The 25,355-nt window shown below is 40.2% G+C and overlaps 1 protein-coding gene across 4 annotated transcripts in view; it reads left to right on the plus strand.

Annotated features, from left to right (window-relative positions):
• Positions 1-25,355, plus strand: part of robo1 (roundabout guidance receptor 1) — a 320,732-nt gene that overhangs the window by 249,422 nt on the left and 45,955 nt on the right. For all 4 annotated transcript variants that reach the window (XM_023351205.1, XM_023351204.1, XM_023351206.1 and 1 more), the window contains 6 exons: positions 8,680-8,837; positions 16,099-16,219; positions 17,461-17,599; positions 17,708-17,835; positions 24,138-24,146; positions 25,044-25,168. In XM_023351205.1, the coding sequence (XP_023206973.1) occupies positions 8,680-8,837; positions 16,099-16,219; positions 17,461-17,599; positions 17,708-17,835; positions 24,138-24,146; positions 25,044-25,168 (680 nt within the window). The remainder of the gene's footprint in view (positions 1-8,679; positions 8,838-16,098; positions 16,220-17,460; positions 17,600-17,707; positions 17,836-24,137; positions 24,147-25,043; positions 25,169-25,355) is intronic.

Consider the following 25,355-nt stretch of genomic DNA (forward strand, 5'->3'; position numbering starts at 1 on the left):
TCAAAAGACTACATGAAATGAGCATGGCTATCACAGTTGAGCAGAAAACTATTTCCACATAAACGAAAAATCAATTTTCTAATAATGTAACTTTTTTTATGTACATTGTAGATTTTTAAAATTGGCAACAAAATGAGATATATAGAGCTGAAACATTGTGATGAATCTATTGTTAAAATAATCACCAAGTAATTTAGTAATCGATTAATTATTAACTGGAATATGCAGACAAAAAATACGGGAGTCTAAGCGGTGTCAATCATGCTCGTGTATGAGCTCTTTTCTTAATGCTACACCACACCTTCTTCCTTCCTGTTTTATGTTTTCAATTCACAGATACCGGTTTCTACAGGCATAAACTTGGCCATCCTGACTCCGCCCAGTGACATAATGCACTGAAGGTGAACAGTGACCTCATAGCATCTGGAGCATGCAGGTGCAGACCCCTAAAGGGCGTCGGGGCCGATGTTGTCTGTTCTCGCTGACATATTTACAGGTCTCCGCAAAATATCTGAAGTTCAAAGAGCCAACTTAGACTTTCAAGTACTTCAAACCGGCGCAAATTTACAGATGTGACCTATGAAGTGTCATCGACACACAGAAAGCATCTGCTGTGGAGAGCAATTATCCGTGCAGAATCTGGACATATTATCAAAAACTATAAAGTGAATCATAAAAGAACAAAACATTCACAAGTGGAACATGTTTGAGGGTTTTATTGGTATGTCAGCTTTTATTTCAGTTTTCTTGTCAGTTTTATTTCTGCGTTTGTGCGTGTAAAGTTTATGTGTATAATCCTCTGTACAAGACTCTGTTACTGGTGTAGAGTGTCTGCAAGGTGGCCAAGGGCTCAGAATGAAGGACTGAGAGCCAGAGAGAAAGAGGGAGTCGAGTGTTCACTCCGAGCAGTTTCATCTGTCTGGTGAAGAGGTCGGGAGAAGAAGGGTATAAGATGGAGGAGGGGGAAGAAGAGGTTTTTTTTCTTTTCTTTTTTTCAAAGTACTGTTAGAGTCTTAAAATATCTTCACAGCTCCGGGAAAACTCTGCAAACAGACACGCTTTCTACACACACCCCGCTGGCAAGTGATCCACCTGCAACGATCTTTCAGCCAGCCCTGGGGGGCTAACACGCCAACGCCATAAGGCCGTCTTTCATGCACGTCTATGTGAGCTGAGAAACGGATAGGCTAACGAGGTCACATGTCCAAGGGGGAGGTGAGAAATTTCAAGACAAAGCGAGAGATGCGACGCGGTTAGATGGAGAGGTGTGAGCTGGAAGCTGAGGAGGAATCAGGACAGAGGAATACCTGCATGGTTGTTTTTTCTTTTCATGGCTTAACCCTTTAACTAGCTGTGTTCCAAATGTGCGCAAAACTTTGGCTGTATTACGCTAATGTTGAAAAGACACAATTTTGCAATTGCGGTGTTTCCATTTGGTAAGAAATGCAATGGAATTCACATGTGAATATGTTTGTTGATGCAATAAGTCCTTAACAATCACACCACACCATCAACCTCCAACTACTTCCTGTTGCCCTCTTCTTCCTGGTTTGCACCATTGGCAACATCTGGTTGTTGATCATGTGACTTCCATTGAAGTTTTGAGAAATAAACCAAATTGATATGACTGAAAAACCAACTTTTCCTAACGCCAATACATTTTTTTTTTTACCCCTCCAGGGGGTATTTTTGTGGGCTCTAGTGTCCCTTATATGATAGTAGACTGACAGAAAACAGGGAAGGAGAGAGGGAAGACATGCGGCAAATGTCGTCGGGTCCGGGAGTCGAACCCGCGACGGCCGCGTCGAGGACTGAAGGCCTCCAAATACGGGTCGCACTAACCGCTACGCCACCACGGCACGCCCAACGCCAATACATTTTAAAAAAAGAAATAAATAAAAGTTTTTTTTTAGAAATTGGCGTGTTTCCATTAATTTTCAAAATGTTAAATTGTGCAACTACAGTATATGGTCAAGGAAAATGCAGCTCTTATCATGAGGATACCACTGTCCTCATTGACACATTGACTTGCATGAAAGTATTTTTGTTAAGGGATTTGGAAAAAAGAACTGGATTGCACCACTTTAACTGCAAAAACATATAATTTTACGAAGTATTTTTGGTGTAGTTTCTACTGCCAATATCTTAGTACACTTGAAATAAGATTAAACTAACTTAGAAGTAACTTTTCAGCAAGCTTGATTTAAGTCAATAGTCCTTAGGATTGATGAAAAATCTCATTATTCTACTCATAACTTGGAGAAAAATATCTTTATATAAGTGAAATAATCAATACTAAACACTTCTTGCATAAAGCATGTTCCTATATCTTGCTGAAAAGTTACTTGTAAGTTAGTTCTGTCTTATTCAAGTGTACTAATACATCAGCACTGAAATTATTTGATATGATTTTGTGTTTTTGCAGTGTTGAGCATGAACATCTGGGTCTGCTGCTATTTGATGTTTTCGTATGTTTTTTTTTTTTTTTTTTTGTCGTGGCCTAATAACCTTTCATAATATTTGATGGTGTTTACCTGATATCCTCAAACTGTTACAACTTGAAAATCATTCAAAGTTGGACTTGAGATATTTCCAGGAAACTTTTCCAGGAGGATAGACACAAAGACATTTTCTTTATTTTTTTCCCTCGTCTTCTTGTTGTTCTCTCCAGTTCATTTTCAGCGGTTTCATAACTCACTTTTCTCCCCCTTTTACAGTTAGCCTTCTCTGTCCTTTATTCAGGGAACAAAGCCAAAGGAGAGACCCATGCCGTGCTCCACGTCTCTGCTGAGTTGACTTCCTCTGCTTTCTGATAAACCTTTAATTCCCCTGGTGCGTGTTTTTGTATCCGTCCACAGATTTGCGGGGAGCTTGTTTTACTTGGTTTAATTTCCTCAGAATAAAGCTCATCTGATCTTCCCACCCGGACTTGCGTGTGGCATTAGGTCTTCATTTTCATTAATGTTGGAGGGGCAACATAGGAATCTCATTTTAATTTGACATTTAAACATCTGCTTTCAATTTCCTGTGGAAAAGGCTGGCTGTGTGTCTGTGGACAGAGGATAGCTGGAAACCGGTGAGTTTCCAGAACTAAAAGCGTCCCTCTCGGCTGACCTTTAGGAGACGGTTTGAATTGAATCTGTATGTCACCTTTTTAGCGTCAAAACTAAGACTATAGCACACCCAGTGGTGGCAATTTCCCTGACGCAGGACACTATATTCATTCTGAAGCCAGATACTGATTGGATTAATGATAGTTTGGAAACATTAGCTAAGTAGCCAGCACTGACTTATAAGAAGGAAACTACACACTAGCTGTGTTTCTATTTAAAAGAAAATGCAATTAAAATCATACGTGGGTAAGTTTGTCATTAAAAAATATCCTCATACCACTCTCTGTTGTCTTTTTTGCCATTAACAACATCCGATTGTTTATCACGTGACTCGTGTGATACATAAAAACGTGCACTGTATATTTTCGTAGACAATTAATAAAACATGTGCATCCTCACAACAGGATGCAGCACCACAGAAAAGGTTGTAGTAGATATGCCGGACCAATCAGTGATGCTGTAGTACTGCCAGAGAAACATCACAGGAAAAAAACAAACTTCACTCTATTTATGAGAGTGAGGTACATGTGGGATAGAGTAAGTGACGGAGTTTTGATGTCATTGTTTAAAAAAAGACGCAGCTCGCATGGCCACACAGAAACATGTCAACGGAGTTCTGAAATGGTTCCAACCGGGCTTCAAAAATGATCGTTTCTGGTCTCCCAAGACAACAGCTCCGTGTGGGACGCACAGCCTAAACGGATACACCTAAAATCATCTCCGTGTGTACATGGCCAAAGTTACCGGCGACAGGTTGTCAGATATGGCTTTCGGCTGTTGAAGTCACTTCACTGCTGAATGAACAAAGTGAGCAAGAGTTCTCACTAAGCACTTCAAGAAATGAGCTGAAACAAAAAAACACTGGGTACAGTTATTGTTTTTTTGCATTTGACTATGACATCAGTCTTTGAAAAGTATTGAAAAGGGTTATTATGCTATTTCATAAGTGCTGCTACATATGCACATTTCTCATGTGGTCCTTTTGGAAAAGGCATTGCCCACATGCTCTAGATTGATCAGGGATACTGTTGAACAAGTGGAGAGCTGCATTGTTAAATACAACACTGAAGCAAGACTGAAGCACTACAACTCAGTTGCAAACAAACCAAGACATGGTCTTTTCACCTAAACTAACAGAAATAGAGTGGAGGGAATAAACCAGACAAGCAGCCAAGAGGCACATGGTCACTCTGGAGAATCTGTTGACAAGGCAAATTTTACTTGTGGACTCCACTTGCTCAGATTCGCTCCTTTTGGATATTGCCCTAAAAACACCATCTTCATAGCAGAACATGTTGATAACATGTCGTGGTCAACCGTGTCAAATGCTGCGCCGAGGTCCAACAGAACCAACACTGTGGTTCTTCCATAGTCTGTATTTATGCGGATGTCCTTGAATACTTTGACGAGGGTAGTCTCAGTACTGCGGTGAGCACGGAAACTGGACTGAAAGATGTCATTGTTAAACTATTTAGCTGTTGAAACACGGCTTTTTTTTACTGTCATTTTGCTGATGAACAGAAGTTTTGCTCAGGCTTCAAAAAGCCTGAGCAAAACTTTCAGGCTGAAGATCAACAACTAGAAAATCTGAAAACCATGGCTCATTCTTTCTTCAATTCACAACGATCTAGCTTTTTGTGTTGATAAAAAACACCATAAAATGTGCTGAGGGTTAGTATTGGTACTGTACCAGAATGTGAGAGAGCTCAAGGTGTCTTTACTGAACAAACTAGTAGAGAATGGTTGATTAAAGCCTAAGTAGACCCCAGCAGATGTTAAAAATGTGTTTTGAGAAATACGTTTGTCTTGTGCAGTCAGCAGTCTCACAGCATGCCTTGTCGGTCATACGAGACAAGAAGTGTTTTGTTCTGACCAATGAAAAGAGAAAATGGGGTGCAGAAGGGATCCCTTTACCTTGACGAAGCAAATTGATATCTGTCCAGGTCCGGATATCCGCCCTGCTCCATCCCATCATCAGCATATTTGAGCAAATCCAAGATGGACAAAGAGCCGTCTTCATGCTGAGACCTGTGACCGTGGCCTATTTCCACATATTAGACTACAAAATGAACATCTCTGTGTGCACACGCATTCACACACACTGAGTCTAGCTTTCCTGTTAATAGCCCAGGAAATATTATCTGCTAGGGGACAGCTGCAAACTCACAGAAGAGACAGAATAGTGGAGTTGGCTCATTATCCTAAACACAGATACAGACCACACCACACACTCGAAGGACAGCATAGAGTGTGACAGCATTTCCCCCCCCCCTTCTGCCCCTTTCAGAGTCCAAGAAGGGGCACATAAAGGGTATGTAGGTCTTTATGATACAGGAAGTATCAGAGTTGGATTGATCCAAGAGGACCAGAGGCAAGCCATTCCGTCACAGGTCGGCCTCAGACAAGTAAAGGAGTTCAGAGCATCCGGATCCAGACCCGTTTGTCTGTCTGGGAGACCGTCTGGCTGCCTCCATCCCAGAGGAATTTGTTTTCCACTTCGCAGATGTTCAGGGCTGTCTGCTGTGCTGTACTCAGCTGTGTTTATAACAAAGAGGTGTTGGTTTGGAGGAGGAGAGAAGGCAAGGAGGTGGGGGGAGTGCGCGCCAATGGGGAGGGGTTGAAGGTCACCGTGGTGTTGATGTAAACACTAAAAGATGCCAACACCCCCCCTATTCCTCAGGCTCTTGACATGTAATTTCTTTTTTTCCTTGGTTTACCTTTACAAGTTATCATTTTTTTCTTATCCCAAAGGACCCTTCCATGAGGAAAAAAACGACAGTTAGCCCGGTCGGGGTGATGGGGTGATGGAGACCCCCACTGAGTGGAGACGGAGCGCAGTTATTGTTACACCTACCGAAACCACTCCAAAATGCATTCATTACACTCCACACTGGAGCCCAGTCTTTATTTTGAATGTTTAAGTGGATCTCAATCATGGGATGATCTGAGTCAGAGCTGGCAGCCCGCATCTTCAAGCGTTTGGCTCGTTTAGCTCCTCAAGGCTGCGGATTCGTTCAGTAATCCTCTTCAGACCAGATTGGCTTTGCTGACACAAATATGGAGTGTTTCTTCAGATGGAGTTGATGCTTTAATGGATCGGATGTTTAGTGTTTACATTCGCGTTCCCGAATGACTCGATCCTTTGGTAACCACACGGCACGAACACAGCACACAGCTGGGGCGCTGAGTAAGGGCCTGGAATCTAGGACGTCCATCATGCAACTGGAGTTCATGTGGTTTGTGAATAGATGTGTGGATGTTCGGCGTGCCTCCCCCACAGCAGATGAGTCACACCACTCTAGTAGAGTATCACTGGTGAAATATCGTGGTGTTCTTCTAAATCAACACCAGTTTGGTTGCGATTGCATCGTTGTGATTATGCAATGAAGGGCTGTTCTTGTTTTTTAAAACCAAAAATCTTCTTGAGTTGAAAAGTCAGCATTACTGGAAGCACCAAGTAGAGTCGGACTTACTAAAAAATGTAAAGATTTTAAGAATTTGGTGGCTGTCAGGAGGCAAAGGGTCTGTCAATGGGCCTCACTTTCACATTTGACTTTGACAAATGACTTTAGAGCAATTAAAAGCAACAGATCAGAATACTGAAGGATTTTTGTTAATAAAAAAAAATTAAGAAACTTTAAAATATACATAACTGATATGTTTTTAGTCATAAAAACACTGTGAAGTGTATGAACATACAGACCCAGGTAGAACATACAGGCGGATGGGTTTTTTGTTTTTGGCCAGATATTTTAGCATATATGAATGAATTAATATGTTTTATTCACAATCCCTTTTCTCATTAGAGATGAATTGTGTCTAATGTGCATTTTTTTGATTGACCAGCTAATATCGATTTTAGCCAACTTGGATTTTTCTTTATGAATCAAAAGTGCGAGAACAGCATGAAAAATAGATTTTTCTCTAAGCTGTTCTGTATTGAGCAGTAATTAATTATATATATTCAGAGAAGAGATGTTGTAGTACAAAGTGGGTGAGCAGTTGCTGTAAATGTGATCTTAAAACGGACAAAATAATTGGTGCCATGTTAATAACCTGAATTGAAATGAACGTCTACGCCTAAGAGTCACGTTATTGTTGCCACCAGGTAGCACTTATTGTATGTATAGTGTGTTAAAATATGTCAGCGTGTTTAAGCGTGTTCCCGCCTTTTCACCAGTTAGCCTTAAACACGATGACACACTGGCCAATTCTGGCTAGCGGATCTTTTTTTATTTATTTTTTGCTACATTTCTAGTTGTTAATCTAAAGCAACATTTAAACTTTATGGAGAGAATTTTATTTGACTTTCAGTTTTCCTTACATTGATGGCTCCTCTGGTGGGTTCTGCAGGTTCAATGCTTTCACTTGAGCTTTGAGTCGTTTTTTATTTTCACGGTTGATGCAAATAGTGGACTCTGGAGTATCGCGAACAAGATGTTCTAAACACTTAAGTGAGTTAGTTTTAGAGAAAGGTGTACAGCTGAAGTTTAATGTTTTGATGATAAGCTGCAATGAATTCCTCCTAAAGTCTTAAATATTGTAATCTTAAAAAACTTTAAGACATACATAAGTGATATGTTTTAAATCATAAAAACACTGTGAAGTGCATGAACATACCGACACAGGCAGAACATACAGGGAGATTTTTTTTTGTTTTTGCTTAACGTAAAAGCTTTTGGGGTTGCTGAGGGACTGACATGAGTACAGCAAACTGTGGATATAAACCTATTCCTTTGTGCACACTTTATGTCCTTGTAAGCCTTAAATTTATCTTTAACTCTAAAGAGACTCGTAGTACTGCACCAAGTACTCATAAAAGTAGAATATGACACAGACTGTGTGATATAAATGAGGCAGGTAAACTGATGACTTGTGATCATGTTTGCAATTTTTCACTGAAGCTCTCAAATGAACACCAGAATCACTTGGTTCATCATGTCAGATCCACACCGTGTGCGACTGGTATGAATAAAACAGATCTGAGATTAAGAATATGGCGCCCTCCTTTAGGTTCGTAATGAAAATCCAAAGTTAAATCAGTTTAATCCCTTCCAGTTGGTATAATCTATGCGAGTAAAACTGCCGTTGTGTCCCTACCAAGACGAGAATGGAAGGGGATGAATATGATTTAGATATTTCATGTTAGGTGATTGCAGGAGAGAGAAACATACAGGGCCAGAGGAAGATGAAGAAGTGATGATTGAGAACTGAAGTGGAGCATATGCTGAATGTATGAGTGTGTGCATGATTATTCTATTTGCAAGTCTATAAGAGCCAAAACGAAGGTCAGGTCCATGAGAAATGCTGATGAACAGTTATTATGTACCTGAATGACAGGAAGGTTAAATTTCTTTTAATTTGGTCTGCATTGCATGCAACACATCAGCAGAGATGCGTTTCAAAATGGGTGTTAAAAAAAAACCTATGTACTGCACTGTGTACAGCATGCTAAAAAGGATTAACAGTTGATTTTTCTCTCTTCTTTTATGGAAATAATTGTACCACAGTTAGTTTTTTCCACAGTATTTCACTAAAACGATCTTTTCTTTTCCGTTTCTTGTAGTTCTACGAGACGACTTCAGGCAAAACCCTGCAGATGTGATCGTTGCAGCTGGAGAGCCGGCCGTCCTGGAGTGCCAGCCTCCACGCGGTCACCCTGAACCCACCATATCATGGAAGAAAGACGGAGTCAATATTGATGACAGAGATGAGAGGATCACTGTAAGTACTTCACATCACCGTTTATATTGTTGCACTGCTTATTTTTTTATTATTTGACATGTATGGATCATTGTGAGACTCATCGGCAATTTACAGTTCTTGTAAAGTTCTGACCTGCTGATACTGATTTTTTTCCAACTCTGATTTCTATTTACAAACATTAAAAAATGTTCTTTAAAAAAGCGTTAAAAACATTTCACCTTGCCTTGAAAGGCAACTTTGTATATTATTAAATAAGGCAATGCCTAGCCACATAAAAATACCCTAAATTGACTCTTTTTTTTCCAGGGTCACAACTTCCATACTTAAGAGTACTATTGGCATAAATTAGACTTAGACTGACTTTATTGTCATTTTACATGCACAGGGTGTATACAGAACGAAATTTCGTTGCATACGGCTCAGGACAATGTTTTGAGGTTCCAATGTTGTGAGGTTACTCCAGAATAAAATAAAATATAGTATAAAATATGAATATAAATATGAATATAAAATATAAAGTGCAGGACTGACAGTAAAATGGAGGTTACTTAGCTATGTATATGTGCAAGGTATGAAGTGGAGACCAGTTTTTGAGTGCAGTCCAGTTAAGAGTTCAGCAGTCTGATGGCAAGTGGGAAAAAGGTGTTTCGGAACCTGGTGGACCTGCACCGGATGCTGCAGAACCTCTTTCCAGAGGGCAGCAGGGAGAACAGTCCATGGTGGGGGTGTGAGGGGTCACTGACGATGTTTCGGCCTCAGGACACGCAGCGCTGGGATGAATTAGCAACACTCAATTTGATTTAGCTTGTATTTACCCAAAATTCTGGTAAAGAGCAGCATCTTGTTCTTTGCTTTGCTTTGTACAGAGGCTCTGGACCCTCAACTATTGAGAAACAATTGCTTCCTGGAGGTGCGGCCTCTGTTGTCGTTTTCAATTGTACCAAAAATTACAATATTTATGTATTCATGCTAATGTTTGGCTATGAGATATGTAATGTTCCACTCTATGAAGGTTCCTGGACATTTTCTGCCCTTTAAATAAAGTCTTGCTCTCTTTTAGGCTGCGCTCGCCTTGTTTAGTCTGCTTTAATCAAACTCTAGCTTGTTTCCCTAGAAAGTCTGGTTCGTTTGGGAATGAACTCTGGTACACCTTATAATCTAGGTCTTGGTTCGGTTCAAGTGAACTCTGGTGTGGTTCAAAATGTACATGTGAATGCCAAAAGGACTAAGGACCGCTCCAAAAGCAGGAAGTGGACTGTAGCGCAGGGGATTTTGGGTAAATACAACCTACTAGCAGGAGAAATAGATTCTCTTTTAACCAAGACAAAAAAGAAATTCTACAACCGCCAAAATCTAACTCCACTCCATTTTTGTTTACATTTTGTGAAGAAAGCTGAGCTCAGTGTCTTCTTCAGAGATTATGTGTTGTTTCCTTCATCTGTTTATGGTCACTATCAGATGTGAAAACACCCATAAAGTCACAATTACACCACCAGGCTGTTCTGGTCACTGGCTAATTTCTTGTTGCATCTTTGTTTTTATTGACCCTGTGATGCATGTAAAAAAATCCTCAGCTGAAAAGTTTGATTATTTTTGGATTTGTTAATGTAGGTCACAGTTAGTCCTGTTTCATTAGTCAGGAGCCTTGTATTGATTAGGATCTATTGATGAGATGGAGAGAATCAAAGGAGAGAAAGTTTTACTCAGCAGCTCTTCGGCTGTAGAATCCATGCAGCTTTCTGCAGTCAGCGTTAATTAAAAGACCAGCAAAGCCAGCAACCTTTTATCATTCAGCTCCATGTGTGTTCTTACAAAAGATCTGAGCAGAATTTCTGTATTCATTCATTTATAGAGGATGTTTTTTTATCTTCTTTTCCAAGAATTCAACCAAACACAAATTTATGCTCCAAATCGATGAATGATTGCTGTTTCACGAACTGCCTTTACCAGAGAACTGTAAACAGTTTCCCAAATGAGAACAGTTGGGTTTAAAAAGGCTCCTAAACAAGGCAGCTATTGTTTATTTTCACTAAGAGCCATCGTGAAAGATTAGCAGACCATGCTTTGCTGCTAAAAAGCAAAACTGAAAGAAATGAGCAAGTAATCTAGTTAAAGGGAAGAATATATCATGCTTGATCTGTCACTGCAGACGCAGTGGAAATACACATGAAAGCATTTTGTCGGATGGCGTTATTCATCTCTTGTGTTTTAGGGAGATGAAAGAATCCATGCTGGATATTTAATCTGGTAGAATATAAAAAAGAGCATCTTGGATCTGGTTTGCCATTCTCTCAGCGTTGGCCACTGCCTGATCAAAAGTTGAAAACAGTAACTTTACACTTCCAAATAAATTCTTCTTTGTTTTTTATGCTTTGTTCAACTGTTATTATTTGTCGTGGAAAAAAAATACTATTCTATTTCCACTACATTATTCCATTTAAACCCAACATGCTTTTCCTCCGTTTGATTATTTTTTTTACGTCACACTTGACATACTTTGAATGAAGACTGTGAATACTGCTGCCACCGCTGCGTGCTGGCCAAATGACACTGAAATGTGCTTCTGTAGCCTGCGGCGGGTTGCAGGCTCTGAGCAGCTGCTGTTGCTCCCCGTAAACTTCCCATCAAACACACAACCTCACAGACTGTGCTCCCTGACGACCTCTTCAATCGGCCTGCTATGTGTCGTGTTTGACCGTCTGAAAACGTGTAATCAGCTGTGCTGATGGATGGCTGCCTGGACGCCGTCCTCTGGAGGGCCATGTCAGCAGAATTGGGAGAATCATGGGACATCGTCCAGAGTTTGTTTATGTTACTGTAAATTTGGTGACTGGAAGTGGGAGGGAGGAGGTCAGAATCTTTTTAATGGGACGAACAGCTGAGACTGTTATAGGGGGTCCTTTCCAGCCAGCCTGCATGCTAACGTTCAGTTCACTCCTTTGCAACATGCTGAAACGTGCGGTTTCCTTGGTGATCGCACCGAGGTCCTAAACCACCTCCAGACGGGATTTTCTTTTTGCACATGGATGGTATGTCATATAGGGACGTTCTGGTCATTATTTTTAGCCCTCAACACACATCCAAACCAGTTAAGTATTGGTATTTCGCTTCGTTAAGGTAATGGTGTGCAAAGGCAGTTAAACATTTAACTCACTTTCTAGATGCTGCAATCTGGGTTTACCCAGTTAAATCTGGGGCATGTAAGTTTTATAAGAAATATGTTTTTTCAATATTTAAAATTACCATTATGTCTTGACAGTACAGTATAAGACAGATGATCTGTGAAAAAATCAAGCTCCTCTGTGGTCCTGCTGTCATCTGAATAAATACACTGTTCCATAGGAAACTACCAATCAGAGCCAGGAGGAGGGTCTTAGCACTGTCAATCTTCCTTGTGTACATGCTGCTCAGATCCTCTCCTTTGCTTTGCAAATATTTTTTGCCTCATTATGTGTCTACATAATGATAATTTTAAGAAAATATGCAAAAAACCCATATTTTTTCATAAAAGTCACACACTTAATGTTCTGTCAATGTAAGTGTGCAGGAGAAAGTTCTATTTCTCCTGCTAACCATGTCTTCACCTCTAGCACCTTGTTGAAATGCTAGGTTAATGCTAGCATGTTTACCGTCTGTTTAATATGACTTGTTGATAATTTGGTTCAAACATAAATCACTTAATTATGTTCACACTAAACTTCATTGGGTCATCATACAGCTTAAAGTGTACATCTCAGCACAGACAGAGCAGGCAGCAAAGCACACAGTGCATGTATGCTGTGCTACCCGCACAGACAGATTTGAAAGGATCCCCACAGAGAAATGAGAAGTAATGTTGTTTAGCCACATATTGGTTCTGCTAGTCGCGGCTGCAGAACTAGTCTGTCAGGAACAAGGCAGAGGGAAAAAAACGAAACAAAGAAAAAAAAAAAAATCCAAGCACTTAAACCTCGTCAAATGTCTGCTTTGCTCTAGAGCTTGTCAGGAGCATAGTAAACGGCAGAAAAGCAGCACATTGTCCCGTTTCTTTTGTGTTATTGTTGTGGCTAATAACATGCTTGGAAAATGAACTGCTGTGTTGATTTGAACAAGCACGATTCTGAATGTGGGGGGTTTTACATTATCAGCAATGCCAAATGACATGAGACAAAAGGCGGCAGGATAGAGCTGTCTCCCCGTAATGCAGGGATAAGAGTCAGATTGTTGGGACTTTCGACAGAGAATGTGCACAAGTGAAAAAGAAGAGATTCACCGCATTCATCGTCTTTAGCCCAGTCTCAGGGCTCCTGCTGCTCTGGCTCTCCACGTATGCTGGGGGAAATACGGAAACTACAGATATGCAGTGGCAAGAATCAGCATAGAATGGACTGGCCTTAAGGTGATCCTAATGCCAAAAGCCCTGTGGAAACCATGGTACTCCCCCTTTCTGAGCTCTTTGAGCCACCCTGACCCTGGTCCTTTGTGATTGTCACAGTATTTTAGCTGTTAAGCCTTTCCTCAAACAAACAGTAACATAATGATACTTCAAACCCTTCCAGCTCCACAGGGTGCCCTAAATAAGTCAGTCTTCTACAGCCTGTCTGTCTCCTGCTTTATTATTAATTTTAAACAGAGGGTGAAGGGCAGAGGAATGCCGCCGGACCATAAGATTTGTCTTTAATCTGTCTTAAGTTTCCTGATGCTAACCTCATGGACATGTGAAGTGGTCTCATGTAGACTAGCGGAGGTGTCAGAAGAATGTTGGCCGTTCAAGATTTAAACCAACATACGGCCAATAGTATGTGTGGGTGTGTAGGTGTTGTGTTTAGGCTGATGTGCAGTGTCTTTTTGGGGTTTTTTTTTTAGCCAAAACGACAATAGGTTGACCTTTGGTTCCATCTGTACAAAGCACCTTGTTCCACATGCTTGCTGTGCCCCTTTCCTGAACCTATTTGCAGCAAACAGGGAAAACTGCATAGCAGGTGTTTTTTAAAATGCCAGCATCTGTGGCATGTTAGGAAACTGTGTCTCATCGGCTTAATCATGGTGACCTCATGGGTATATTAAGTGCTGTGTTGTAGATTCAGCAGGAGGTCATAAAATGTGGACAGTTCTAACATAACATTCCTCACTCGAAGCCAGGAGTCTTCAAATGCTGAACTCCAAGGCTGTTCTGCCACTTTTACATCCTACGCACCTGAATCAAATTGCTGAATCATCTCTTCGATAAACAGTCAAGTTCTCCAGAGTCCTGCTCATAATCTCAGTATTTGCACATCTAAAAGCACATCTAAAAGTTGCAGGACTCCAGGCATCGAGGTCTGGATTTGAAAAGTCCCTCTATAACCCCTTCCATCATAGATCTGGTTATTTTGGAGCTGTGTCCTCATGAAAGGGCTTTTGTACCCTTAGGTTTTCTGCCAGGACTTCCCTAGATTTAACTCCATTCATCTTTGCTTCAACTATTGAAGAAAACTAGCTGAGCGACACGATACTGCATCCGACATGTTGATTTCTGTCTCTTTTGAGCAGACCACCTTCCTCAGTAAGGGTGCCGTGTTCTTCACATGGTTTGTGGCTTTGTCAGAATGTCCCATTGTTAAAGGACAGTCAAAAGAGCCTCATGGACACATGATGTGATGTGATGCACATCAACTGAGACATCACAGAATGTGTGGGATCATCCCGGCAATGGAGTTTTAACAAGGTAGTCACGGGCAGATCAGACTTTTGTGATATAGTGTGTCAGGTTCTCTGTCAGTGCTTTTCTAATGGGGATATCGATTACATGCTTGCAGGGGGTAAAGCTGCTCCTGAAGGCTGATGTGTGCATTTAAAACCTTAAGCTGTATCTGAGCAGAGAGATCACTGGCACACCATGCTATTGTCTGCGTCTGTACCGACTGCCACGGTTGTCAGCTCACAGGGCTGCTGATGGGCCTGTGCCGGGGCCCCGCGATGCCTTTCTGACTGCCTGAGAACAAAGCATCTCCTCTGGCCTGTAATCAAAGCCCTGGGAAATAACAGACATGATATTCACCTGGACAAACACACATTTACCAGCGTGTGTGTGTGTGTCTGTGCCGTTCACTTGATGCCAAGAAGAATGCTTTCAAAAGTGTTCCCAGTTCAATGATGGTCTAAGTTGTTTGAGATGACTGCAGGAACACTTGCAGTCCCAGCAGTGCCTCAGGTGTTACCTCAGGGACTGTTCAAAGATTTGTCTTTTAAATGGCTTACCCTGAGGAGGAACAGACCAACTGACTGCGAACAATAGGAAGAAGCTAAAGAAATTCCTGTTTTTGCTTGTACAAGGACAAATATAAAACTGCTGTAATTACATCTTGAATATATTTCTGATGGTAAGTTATTGTGTACACTGGCTTGTCGTACCTTTTGAACTTTTTCACATTTTTTCACATGTCCTTTAAACTGAAGTTTGTGGCTGAACAGGAGGTAAAAAGATTCGTGGTTTCCAAATTATTTTACAATAAAACCTTGAAAATTGTTGTGTTCATTTGAAGGCAGCTAAAAGGTTACCGGCGCTAACTGTAATGAACTAAATAAAAACATCAGTTCTGCTATTGCAAAAGCACAATAGCAACATGATATTTAGCTGAAGCTAATGCTAAAACGCTAATTTCAATTGGCGCTCAAGTCAAATTATATTTGCCTTTGAAAGATTTCTACCCTCCAATTTAATCTTGACTATATACACTGCATGTTCAATAAAGCCCTTAGATATTGGATTCGTGTTTATACCATGTTCTATATTGTCCATTTTTCATGTTTCTTGTTAGAAATAAAGTCATTAGGGGAAAAAACAAGAGCAAATGTGTGGAGAGGAAACAGAACTTGTGAGTCTTCACATACTTCAAAATAAGAGCGTGGCTTTAAACATCTAACTATTTGAAGAAGTTGATCATTAAAACGTCAAGACAGATGTCTTAACTTTATTCAACTAAAACAGAAAAGAAAATTTGTTCTTTAGAGTTTATCTGGAAAATGAATTTAGACGAAACAAAGTGTACTAAATGTTTTCAAAGTTAGCAAAAGTGCAGAGCAAAAACAAAGTACCTCCACTACTAGTTGATGTTTTTTATCATATGTCACTACCAGCTTTTCACATCTAGAGACTCAGTTGTTGTAGGGTCTTCTTTCCAAATTAGCTTAACATCAGTCAGATTGGATGGATTTTTTGTTTCCTTGTGCCAAGAAGGCCTTAGTATGTCAATGGCAAACAGTGTAACTTTCTTCTTCTCCACATTTAGGTTCTAATTACCTTTTTGTGTCCACTCAGATACGTGGAGGCAAGCTGATGATCACGAATGCCCGCAAGAGTGATGCTGGGAAGTATGTATGCGTCGGCACAAATATGGTCGGAGAGCGTGAAAGTGAAATAGCTGAACTGACAGTTCTGGGTAATTAAGCTTCTATTTTTTTGTTTCTCTCTTCTTTGCAGCATGCCAACCCATTGTCTGGTTAATTCTCTTCTTTTTGTTTGTCTGCTGTAAAAACAAAGTCCAGATGTTTAGTCTCTGACTTGCAGGGTACAAAATGATGTCGCTGACCTTTAGCCCACAGTGTGACATGACTCACAGTCTCTCTGTAAACCGGGTTCCTGGGCTGCTTATTGCAGCTTCTTGTCTGTGAGCAGCTGCATTAGATTTTACATGAGTCACCTTTGACCCAGATACTCATCCGGGCCCCGAACAAAGCAGAGGTTCCTAATTACATCACTAACTGACTCGTAATACATCACATGCTTAGATCACCTATTAGAGCACCTATAAGAAGTATTTATATATAAGAGGTATTTTCATCTTAAATTTACATAAACGTAGCATCAAGTTTTGTAATAGCTGTAAACTGTTGGGATGCGTGGATAAGACAAAGAGTGAGCATTAGTTTAGGTCAGGTGTCCAGGTGACAGAAGCCGATATTTGATCTTGGGCTCTGATTTATGGAGTTTTCTGTGATTACAAACAACGTAACACACATCCAGGTGTTTACTTTCACTTCCTTGGTTTTATCTATTTTCTATACATTCACTCATGTGTTTTATTCCTCTTATGAACATGTCTTTTTTTATGTGGAAAAGATTCTCAACCTTGTTATTTGTGTGGACAAAATGATTTTTTTAAATTAATTTGTTGGTAAAACATGCCAAAAAGCAATTAGTGAAGACTGCTTTCTTTTATTAAATTCCTGTTAATAGTAGTTCTAATAATGTGAATGTGAGTGCAAAAATAATTTTTATTTTTCTAATTAATTTGATACTAATCTTGGCCATTTTCCCTTAAAATATACATGTTGTTTCAGACTAAAGGAATTTCTAATTATTTTATTATGTGCATTTTGTCAACAGACTTTTATGCAAATTACTAGATACATTTTAAGATGGTAGAATAAAGAGGCAACTAAAAAGGGGAAAAGCATATTGCAAAGGTACAAGTGAACAAAGTTCAAAAGTAGTTCCTAATAAAATGATTGTCTGACGGAAAAATAATGAAATTTGGTTTTGCTTTTGCAATTAAATAATCAATTTTAGGGGTTTAAGTGCACAGAAGAATAATGATACTCACAGTGGTAGCCAGCTAGCTTAATGGCTAGCTAGCTAGAGAGATATCTGCTATATTGATTTTCTGTTTTCTTTCTGCAGAGCGTCCTAGCTTTGTGCGTCGCCCAAGCAGCACGGTGGTCTTAGTGGACCAAAGTGTGGAGTTTAAGTGCGAGGCTCGTGGTGACCCAGTTCCCACTGTTCGCTGGAGGAAAGACGACGGCGACCTCCCTAAAGGACGGTATGACTCATCCAAGCAAAGACTCCTTTTTGCTCCCTTTGTCTGCGCCTTGGGTTATTTCTGCTATATTTGCAAACATTTTATTCATTGGCGCCTTTACATATCCAGATACGAGATGCGTGAGGACCACACCCTGAAGATCCGCCGTGTGATCTCCGCTGACGTAGGTTCCTACACGTGTGTGGCAGAGAACATGGTGGGGAAGGCGGAGGCCTCAGCCACGCTCACCGTCCACGGTAGGCCACACCACAGTTCAATAACCCTCTAAAAGTCTAAAGTTTTACCTTGTTTTGGCTTTGCTACATGTGCTATTAATTGCCCCTTGGACAGCCTAAATTCATTTCCATTTTGAGTTTTAGTGCGGCTTGATTGAAAAGTAATTTAGCCCAGCTACAAAGCAATAATAGCCACCAGCATGGCTACTATATGATCATCACTTTAAACTCTCTTCTCTCTCAATTAGCTGATTGATTTCTAATAAAAAAGAATCTTAAAATCTATAATGGTTGTGGAGCTATTGCACATGGGAGCTCAGCACCAATCGATTTCATTTGCCTTATACAAGTGGTATTTCTCTAGAGGCACTTCATCCCTCATGTTTTCAGACTTACAGTACCGTTTGTGAACCAATGGAATATATGTGTGTGTCTCCTGTGGCCCTCTCAACTGGACCTCTTATTAACACGGTCGGACTATAAAGCAGCTGGTCACAGAGTGTGAACATTCAGAAAGAAACCATTCAGGGAAAATAGGGGGTGTGTGGGATCCCCCCGCCCCCCAAAAAAAGTCTCCTGAGACTCGGGGGAACACAGGGGCCATTTAACGGCAAAACTAATGGGAATGTTTGGAGTCTGGTGAGACAAGAGGGGAGGGAAGTAGGGAGGAAGCTTTGAGCACAAAGAACGAGGATTGGACGGAGGGAATACGGTGAGGGTGAATGCCGGCGTTTGAGGGTTGGCTCGCAATTGATGTGGAACGGGTTGGGAATTGGGGCTGGGGGCGATAGTTGGGGGTGGGGAGGCTGGTGGTGGTGAAGAGAAATTTCTGCAGTGAGGTCAGTCATATTAATGTCAACCACCAGCAGAAATTTAAAGAGACAAGGCAACTCTTTTCATCTGCCAACCCCCTAGAAGGAAACCCAGATAGCTCATTTTCACATGGCTACCCTTTACAATTACTTCCCACTCCACTCAGTAAGACACCAAACCTTAGATTGGTTTGAGGCATAAGATTAGGTCCACCTGCCAATACACCCGTCAATATATCTCCTCTTATTGCTTTTTTTCTCCCCCATTCTTTCTCTTCCCTTGATGCAAGGTTAGTTAATGAAAGGGAACTGCATTGATGCATGGCTCAATAAGCTGTTCTCCTGACTTAGAATCATATTTGAAATGCTAAAACCTCCCCGGTCCTCAGTGGAAATTAAATGTCCTAACCTCAGGGCAATTCCCCGCTGTCTGCATGATCATACTAAAGCACTGACCCTCTTTTTTTTCTTTCTTCCTTTCTTCATACACCATGCCTTTCAACTCGCAATCTGGTGAGAGTTAAATTGTGCAAATCCTTCCACTGTCTTTACTTCAGCCAAGAAAACTCTCTTGCCACAGTCATGAAGAGGAATGTTTAAAAAAAATGATGGCATGGCAGGAATCATATTGTTTAAATCAGATGCTGACTGATGCCCAGAACAATTTCCACTCTCTCCTCAGAGTGAAGTTTAAGCAGGCCGAGATGCACAGAGGCCAGCGAGGCTGTGGGTAGAGAGTAGTCCAGCTAATTAAAGGCAAGCGGGCCACAGTCCCACGCTCGGAAATGACATGCTTCTAATTACAGATGCGGGCACAGGGATGGAAAGAAAAGCAGGGTAATTGTAGGTCTAAATGGGCCAAAGCAGAAGGGACGATGTATAGGTAGTGGGATGTCGCTGTAGTAGTGAAGAAATCTGTGATGTGGGGAGCAACAGTTTAGTTTGTCGGTTTCGCGACCGCCGCCGTCAGCCTGCATCAAATCTCCAGAGTCGGGCTTTGTTGCTTAGCTTCTGTGACAGAGGACCTGTGCTGCAGAATAACAATAATTCAGAGGTAAAAAATTGCTCTCAAAGAGGCCTATGCTAATCGACTCAGTAGCTGAGACACTGAAAAAGACTTGGATAAAAACAATTCAAGATTTTACCACTATTGTTTTTGGAAAACAAAGAACTCCTATGTTGTTGTTGCAAGTCATGTTTTAAAGAATTTTAAAACGGCGTAGAACAATCCAGAAGATGATTTATTTAGTTATCTTGGAGTTTTATGTTTGCCTACCTCAAAAGAGGTCCAAGACCTACCAAAGTGTTGAAAATGCTTCCACTGTGAGAATGACAGACGGGATGGTAATTATTTGCACAAAGTGTGCGAATGCCATGACTCGCTAACCGTCAACCACATCAGACACTTTTTAGGATACTCAAAGAAGATTTTCTTTAAATCTTTGACTACAATGTTATTTAATTGTTTATTTGATAAGAGACAAATACAAGAAACATTGATCAATGCCTGCATCACAATGTCTACAGCATAGCTAATTTGCAACACTCATCTCTAGAAATCTTAAAATGAAGATCTAAGTAGAGATGAGGTCTTTTTTAAAGCTTTTTATAAAACCTTTTGTCTGGTAAAATAAATCTATTTATTTTTAATCAACTTCACTTTAACATTGTTAGAGTAATTAGGGATGCATGATATATCGCCATTAATATCGGTATCAGTCCGGTAAATAAAACTGAGATGATATTTACAACCAACATTTATTTCCATCTTGTTGCTGAACAGGGGAGGGGCAGAGGTCGGTCATGTCGTTTTTGTTTGGTCATGTGACAGTGATAGGGATGTAGCAAAGGATTGTGGGGAGTTTAACTGAAGCAGAGGTGAAGTCAGGTGCATCAGGAATATTAATTGATTGAGGTGTTGTCGCTTTTTATTTTAAGCTGTCGAAAAGGTAGTGAAATATTTATAAAATCAGTAAATTTCAGCTGTCGGCTATAAAAGCAATATTAATAACGAATATCGATAACAGTCCAAATTTTCATACTGGTGCATTTCTAAGAGTAGTTTGTGGGATTCCTCAAAATGCACATGTTCATTCAACATCTACAGCTCTGGAAAAAATTCAGAGACCACTGCAAAATGATCAGTTTATCCAATTTTACTTTTTATATGTATATATTTGAGTAAAATGAACATTGTTCTTTTATTCTATGAACTACTTCCAATAGATCTCCTCAAATAATGCAAAGAAAACAAGTATTAATTTAGAAACAACAATGCTAATGTTTGAACTCAGGAAGAGTTCAGAAATCAATATTTGGTGGAATAACCAGGAGGTTTTCAATGAGACTCAGTTCAGTGGACTCTTCATTCTTTCTAGAGCTGTGTATATCTCAACAACAGCGATTTGTAACTCTTTTACTAGGTCAAACAGACACCGTTAGTTTTCTCCAAAAATACTGCTAAATATCACTTGCAAATCCAACATCTTGCCTCTTATGACCAAAATGTTTTATTATTTTTAGCTGTCTTAGAAGACTAAGGAGGCGTGTGGTATCACCATGAGCCTCCAGAGCTGCACACTTCAGAGGGGATTCCTCTCACCTTCTGTGGTCAGATTCTCAGTGAACAAAGACAACACTGTGGAAGTGACGCTCGGGGCTATTTTTCTTTCAAACGGCTCTGCTCCCGTAACGAACTCAATCAGTGAATTATTGTTTCACATGCTTGTTTATCAGCCAGCTACAACTCCTCTGGAGTTATAAATATTGCAGGAAAAATATTCACGTGATTGATCGAACCAACACATTGTCGACCAAGTCACTTTCCGTATTTATGGCTTCATTGTGAAGCTGTTAATCTCAGCCACATGAGAATACGGCAAAGATCTCTTTTTTTCCGTAATCATATACGAACGATTTCAAAATTGGATGGAAGTTTTTCTGTGGCTGGCGCGGTCAGATAATGTTTGCTCCGTGTGTGTGTGTTTTTCTTTTTTTTTAAATTAAGCTTTATCAGTAAATGCATTGACAGTTGCAGTCTGAAAATCAATGTGTTATTTTCTTTCTCAGCTGGCTCACTTTGCTGTTAGCGCTGATTTATGTGTAGAGAAAGTCTTGAAAAGAGTTATGGTCCCCAGAGCAGTGTTGCTAATAGCCCATGTAAAGGGACTGGATGGCGGCTTGGAGCTGCTGCCAGCAGAGTGTGAATGAGAGGAACTTTTTTTTTTTTTGTCAGCACACGTTGTGCTGTTCTAGTGGTGATAAATGGTAAAACCTGTTTGGGTGAAATGGTTTTTAATAGAATACAAGCTAAACATCGTTTATAAAGACTATCCCCCCCTACCCCACTATCTTTCAAGATTGAGCACATGTAGCGGAGTGGCCTTTGACTGGACCCCCCAAGGCTGCAATCATGACCTCAGCTACAGATTTGCTTTTGTGTTCACCTGACCTGATCACTGAACTTTTATTTCTGATGAGCGATAGAACATTTAAAGTGTGCTGTTACAGCGATCAATGGATTATTGGAAACGTTTCATTTACAGCCTGACTCCTGATGGAGGCCACGGTGTTGGGGATTTGTACTTTCTAATTAATAGTTTTATTGATAACAAGATTCCTCCTCCGTCTGATCAACACAGAGTTTAATCCAAACATTTTTTAGGTTTGGTGAAGTATGGAAAAAGAATGGAAATAACATAAATAGAAATATTTTCTTTCAGAATTTAGGCCTGTTTTATTGTCAAACTTCTATCCATTCATTAAACTCTCTCCATCCATCCATCCATCCATCCATCCATCCATCCATCCATCCATCCATCCATCCATCCATCCATCCATCCATCCATCCATCCATCCATCCATCCATCCATCCATCCATTCATTCATTAATTTTTCCCCTACTTTCTATTTCTTCATCTCTTTCTCTTCCATCTATCCATCCGTTGTCACAAACACTGCTGTTATGAATTTGGAATCAACTGGAGTTTGTTCATGGAAACGTGTCGGAACCTTTAACAGAAAATCTCCCTCTGTTCTAAAAACCAACAGGAAGCAGAAACTATTCAGCCAGTTCAGATTTCAGGCTCTCTTCTCACTCCTGGTCCGCAACTGAGATCAGAAGCAGCATGGAAGAGGTTGGGTTACCTCATTAAAGGCTTAGACACATATGAATGGTTATATAAAGGGAGGGTGTGTTTGTGTGTGTGTTAGGGGTGTCTCATGATGGTCCGTATCTAGGCCCACTAGCACACAGATAGACCTGAGCGTCTTGCGTCGGGAGTGTTTGATGTGAGTCTTATCTGCATTTTAAAGGCCAGCTATAGGCAGCAGGAGGAGGAAGGGTTCGGCCATTATTCTGACCGCCAGCATTTATGTTTCTGAGGAAGCCGCTGAAGCAGACAGATTAGATAAGGTGAGCGATTGGCCAGAGGGGGATTTAGGACCGGCGAGTGACAGTTAACATTCACCTTGTGTTTTTATGGACCCAGTTTAAATATGCAAAGCTGTTTCAGGAACTAAGATATAGCAACCCAGTGAGGTCCTCAAAAACAAATTGGGGTTCTTCCTTTGTTAGCACCTGGGTAATCAGGAAATACATAAAAATAGTGAAGAAAATCTATTACAAGCTGCAAAGACTTGAGACTGAGGTGGAAATTCATCTTTCAGAAGAATGACAAAACCTAAACATCAAGCCAGAGCTTCAGCTGACTAATTTAGATCAAAGCTTACACAGGTCTGGAAAAAATGAAGAGCCCACTGCACTGAACCCCACTGAAAACCTCCTGATTATTCCGCCAAATATTGATTTCTGAACTCTTCCTGAGTTCAGACATTAATATTGTTGTTTCTAAATGAATATGAAGGTCTGAAAGCACTGCATCGTTTTTGTTATTTTGAGCATTTCTCATTTTTTACAAATGAATACTCAATTGTTGCTTGGAATTTTGGAGACATGTTGTCAGTAGTTCATAGAATAGAAGAATAATGTTCATTTTACTCAAACTTGTACCTATACAAAGTAAAATCAGAGAAACTGATAATTTTGCAGTGGTCTCTTAATTTTTTCCAGAGTTGTATGTGGGATAGAATGGTCCAGTCAAAGTTCAAACCAAAATTCAAAGGTGAATTTGTGGCAAAACTTTAAAATGTGTGGTTACAAAAATAACGTTGAAAATCATTTTGTCCTGTATGAGATTCATATTCATATTTATGGGATTTAACCAAATAAATTGTCTATTTTTGCTTCAAATTGTCCTAACTGTAAATAAATGTAAATGCTTTCTTGTTTGTGTCCTGATAACCCAACCTAATACTTCTGTCCCTAGGGTTTGCATGAAGGATGAAACATGTCTATTTTGTTCCCACAGGATGAAAACAACTTGATTATTTATATCTTTGGACATCATGCTGTTTTTCCCCCTTATCTTTCATTTGTTGTCATGCTGTTATTATTTGGTTATTCATTCTGGCATTTTGTGTTTTGTTTTTTGTTTTTTCTTTCCTTTTTAGTCGTGTCTGGTAAGTTGAAATGTCACCCGTCACCTTTTCACCACCCTGACAGAGACAGGAAGGTGTCACAACCCCCCCTCCATCCTTCACCCATCACCTCTCCACCCTTCAGTCAGCAGTCATGTTTCTGTTGTCACGGGCAACGGGGACAAAAGGACATTAGAGGGTAAAAACAAAAAAAAAATGCTCATCTTGTGCCTCCAAGGTAATGCTGCATCATTTCATTCTTTTAATTTTTCCTCCATTTTTAAACACCCCTTCACCAAAAAATAATTTTTTTTAAATCACCTGGTACTTATAGACAAATTGTGTTCATATCTTAGGTGACAGTTATGAGATTGCATTCTTGTATATATTATTCAGTTTCTGTTTAAAAATGACAAAAAGATTTTAGGTTTTAGTGTTAAGAGGACACAGTCTTGGAGTACGTTTAGCCTATTAAACCAATGTCACCACAGAACTGAATGGTTGTCGTTTGGCTGTAACGGCTGTAGCTCTTTATTTGAGCTAGAATTTGTCATTAAGATGCATGAACAGCATTCTGGTGAGGCTACACCATTGGAAGTTGTCAGCATGGACAGATGGCTCAAATTTATTCCCCATTTCCATGTAAATTTTAATGCTCCATAGCTTTGCACATGCAGTATGGAAGTAACTATTGTTTTTTTTTTAAATATGTATTACATCTATCATGTGTGTATATTTTAGCTTTAAAAGCGACACTCTTTAATTTGCTGTTGAAATGCAGGCATTTGAAACCAAGCCGTAACAAATTTGAAACCAGGCAAATTTCTCTCGTCTTCCATTCAAATAGTATTGGATGTGTGATGGTATCTTTTGTGCTGTAGTGATGTTGTCGTATGTTTGCCTAAACCGGAGTTAACCATCGGCATGGCTGTCCTGCAGTGCCCCCAGCGTTTGTGGTGAGGCCGAGGAATCAGGTGGTTGGAGTTGGCAGGACGGTGACGTTCCAGTGCGAGGCCACTGGGAACCCACAGCCGGCCATTTTCTGGCAGAGGGAAGGCAGTCAGGTAAAAGGAGGAGCAAAGTGTTAAATGTTTCAGTTTCATTTTAAATGTTGTCAGCTATTTTTCACATAACAGCCAAAAACTTTGCTGATTGTGTTTACTTCCATTTACTTTTCACTGTCAGAGTTTAGGGGATTTTAATGAAAAAAAAAAAAAGCAACCGTTTCACAATATTAGTATGTCAAATTCA

Source organism: Xiphophorus maculatus, chromosome 18 (assembly GCF_002775205.1).
Source record: "Xiphophorus maculatus strain JP 163 A chromosome 18, X_maculatus-5.0-male, whole genome shotgun sequence".
Classification (NCBI taxonomy): Eukaryota; Metazoa; Chordata; class Actinopteri; order Cyprinodontiformes; family Poeciliidae; genus Xiphophorus; species Xiphophorus maculatus.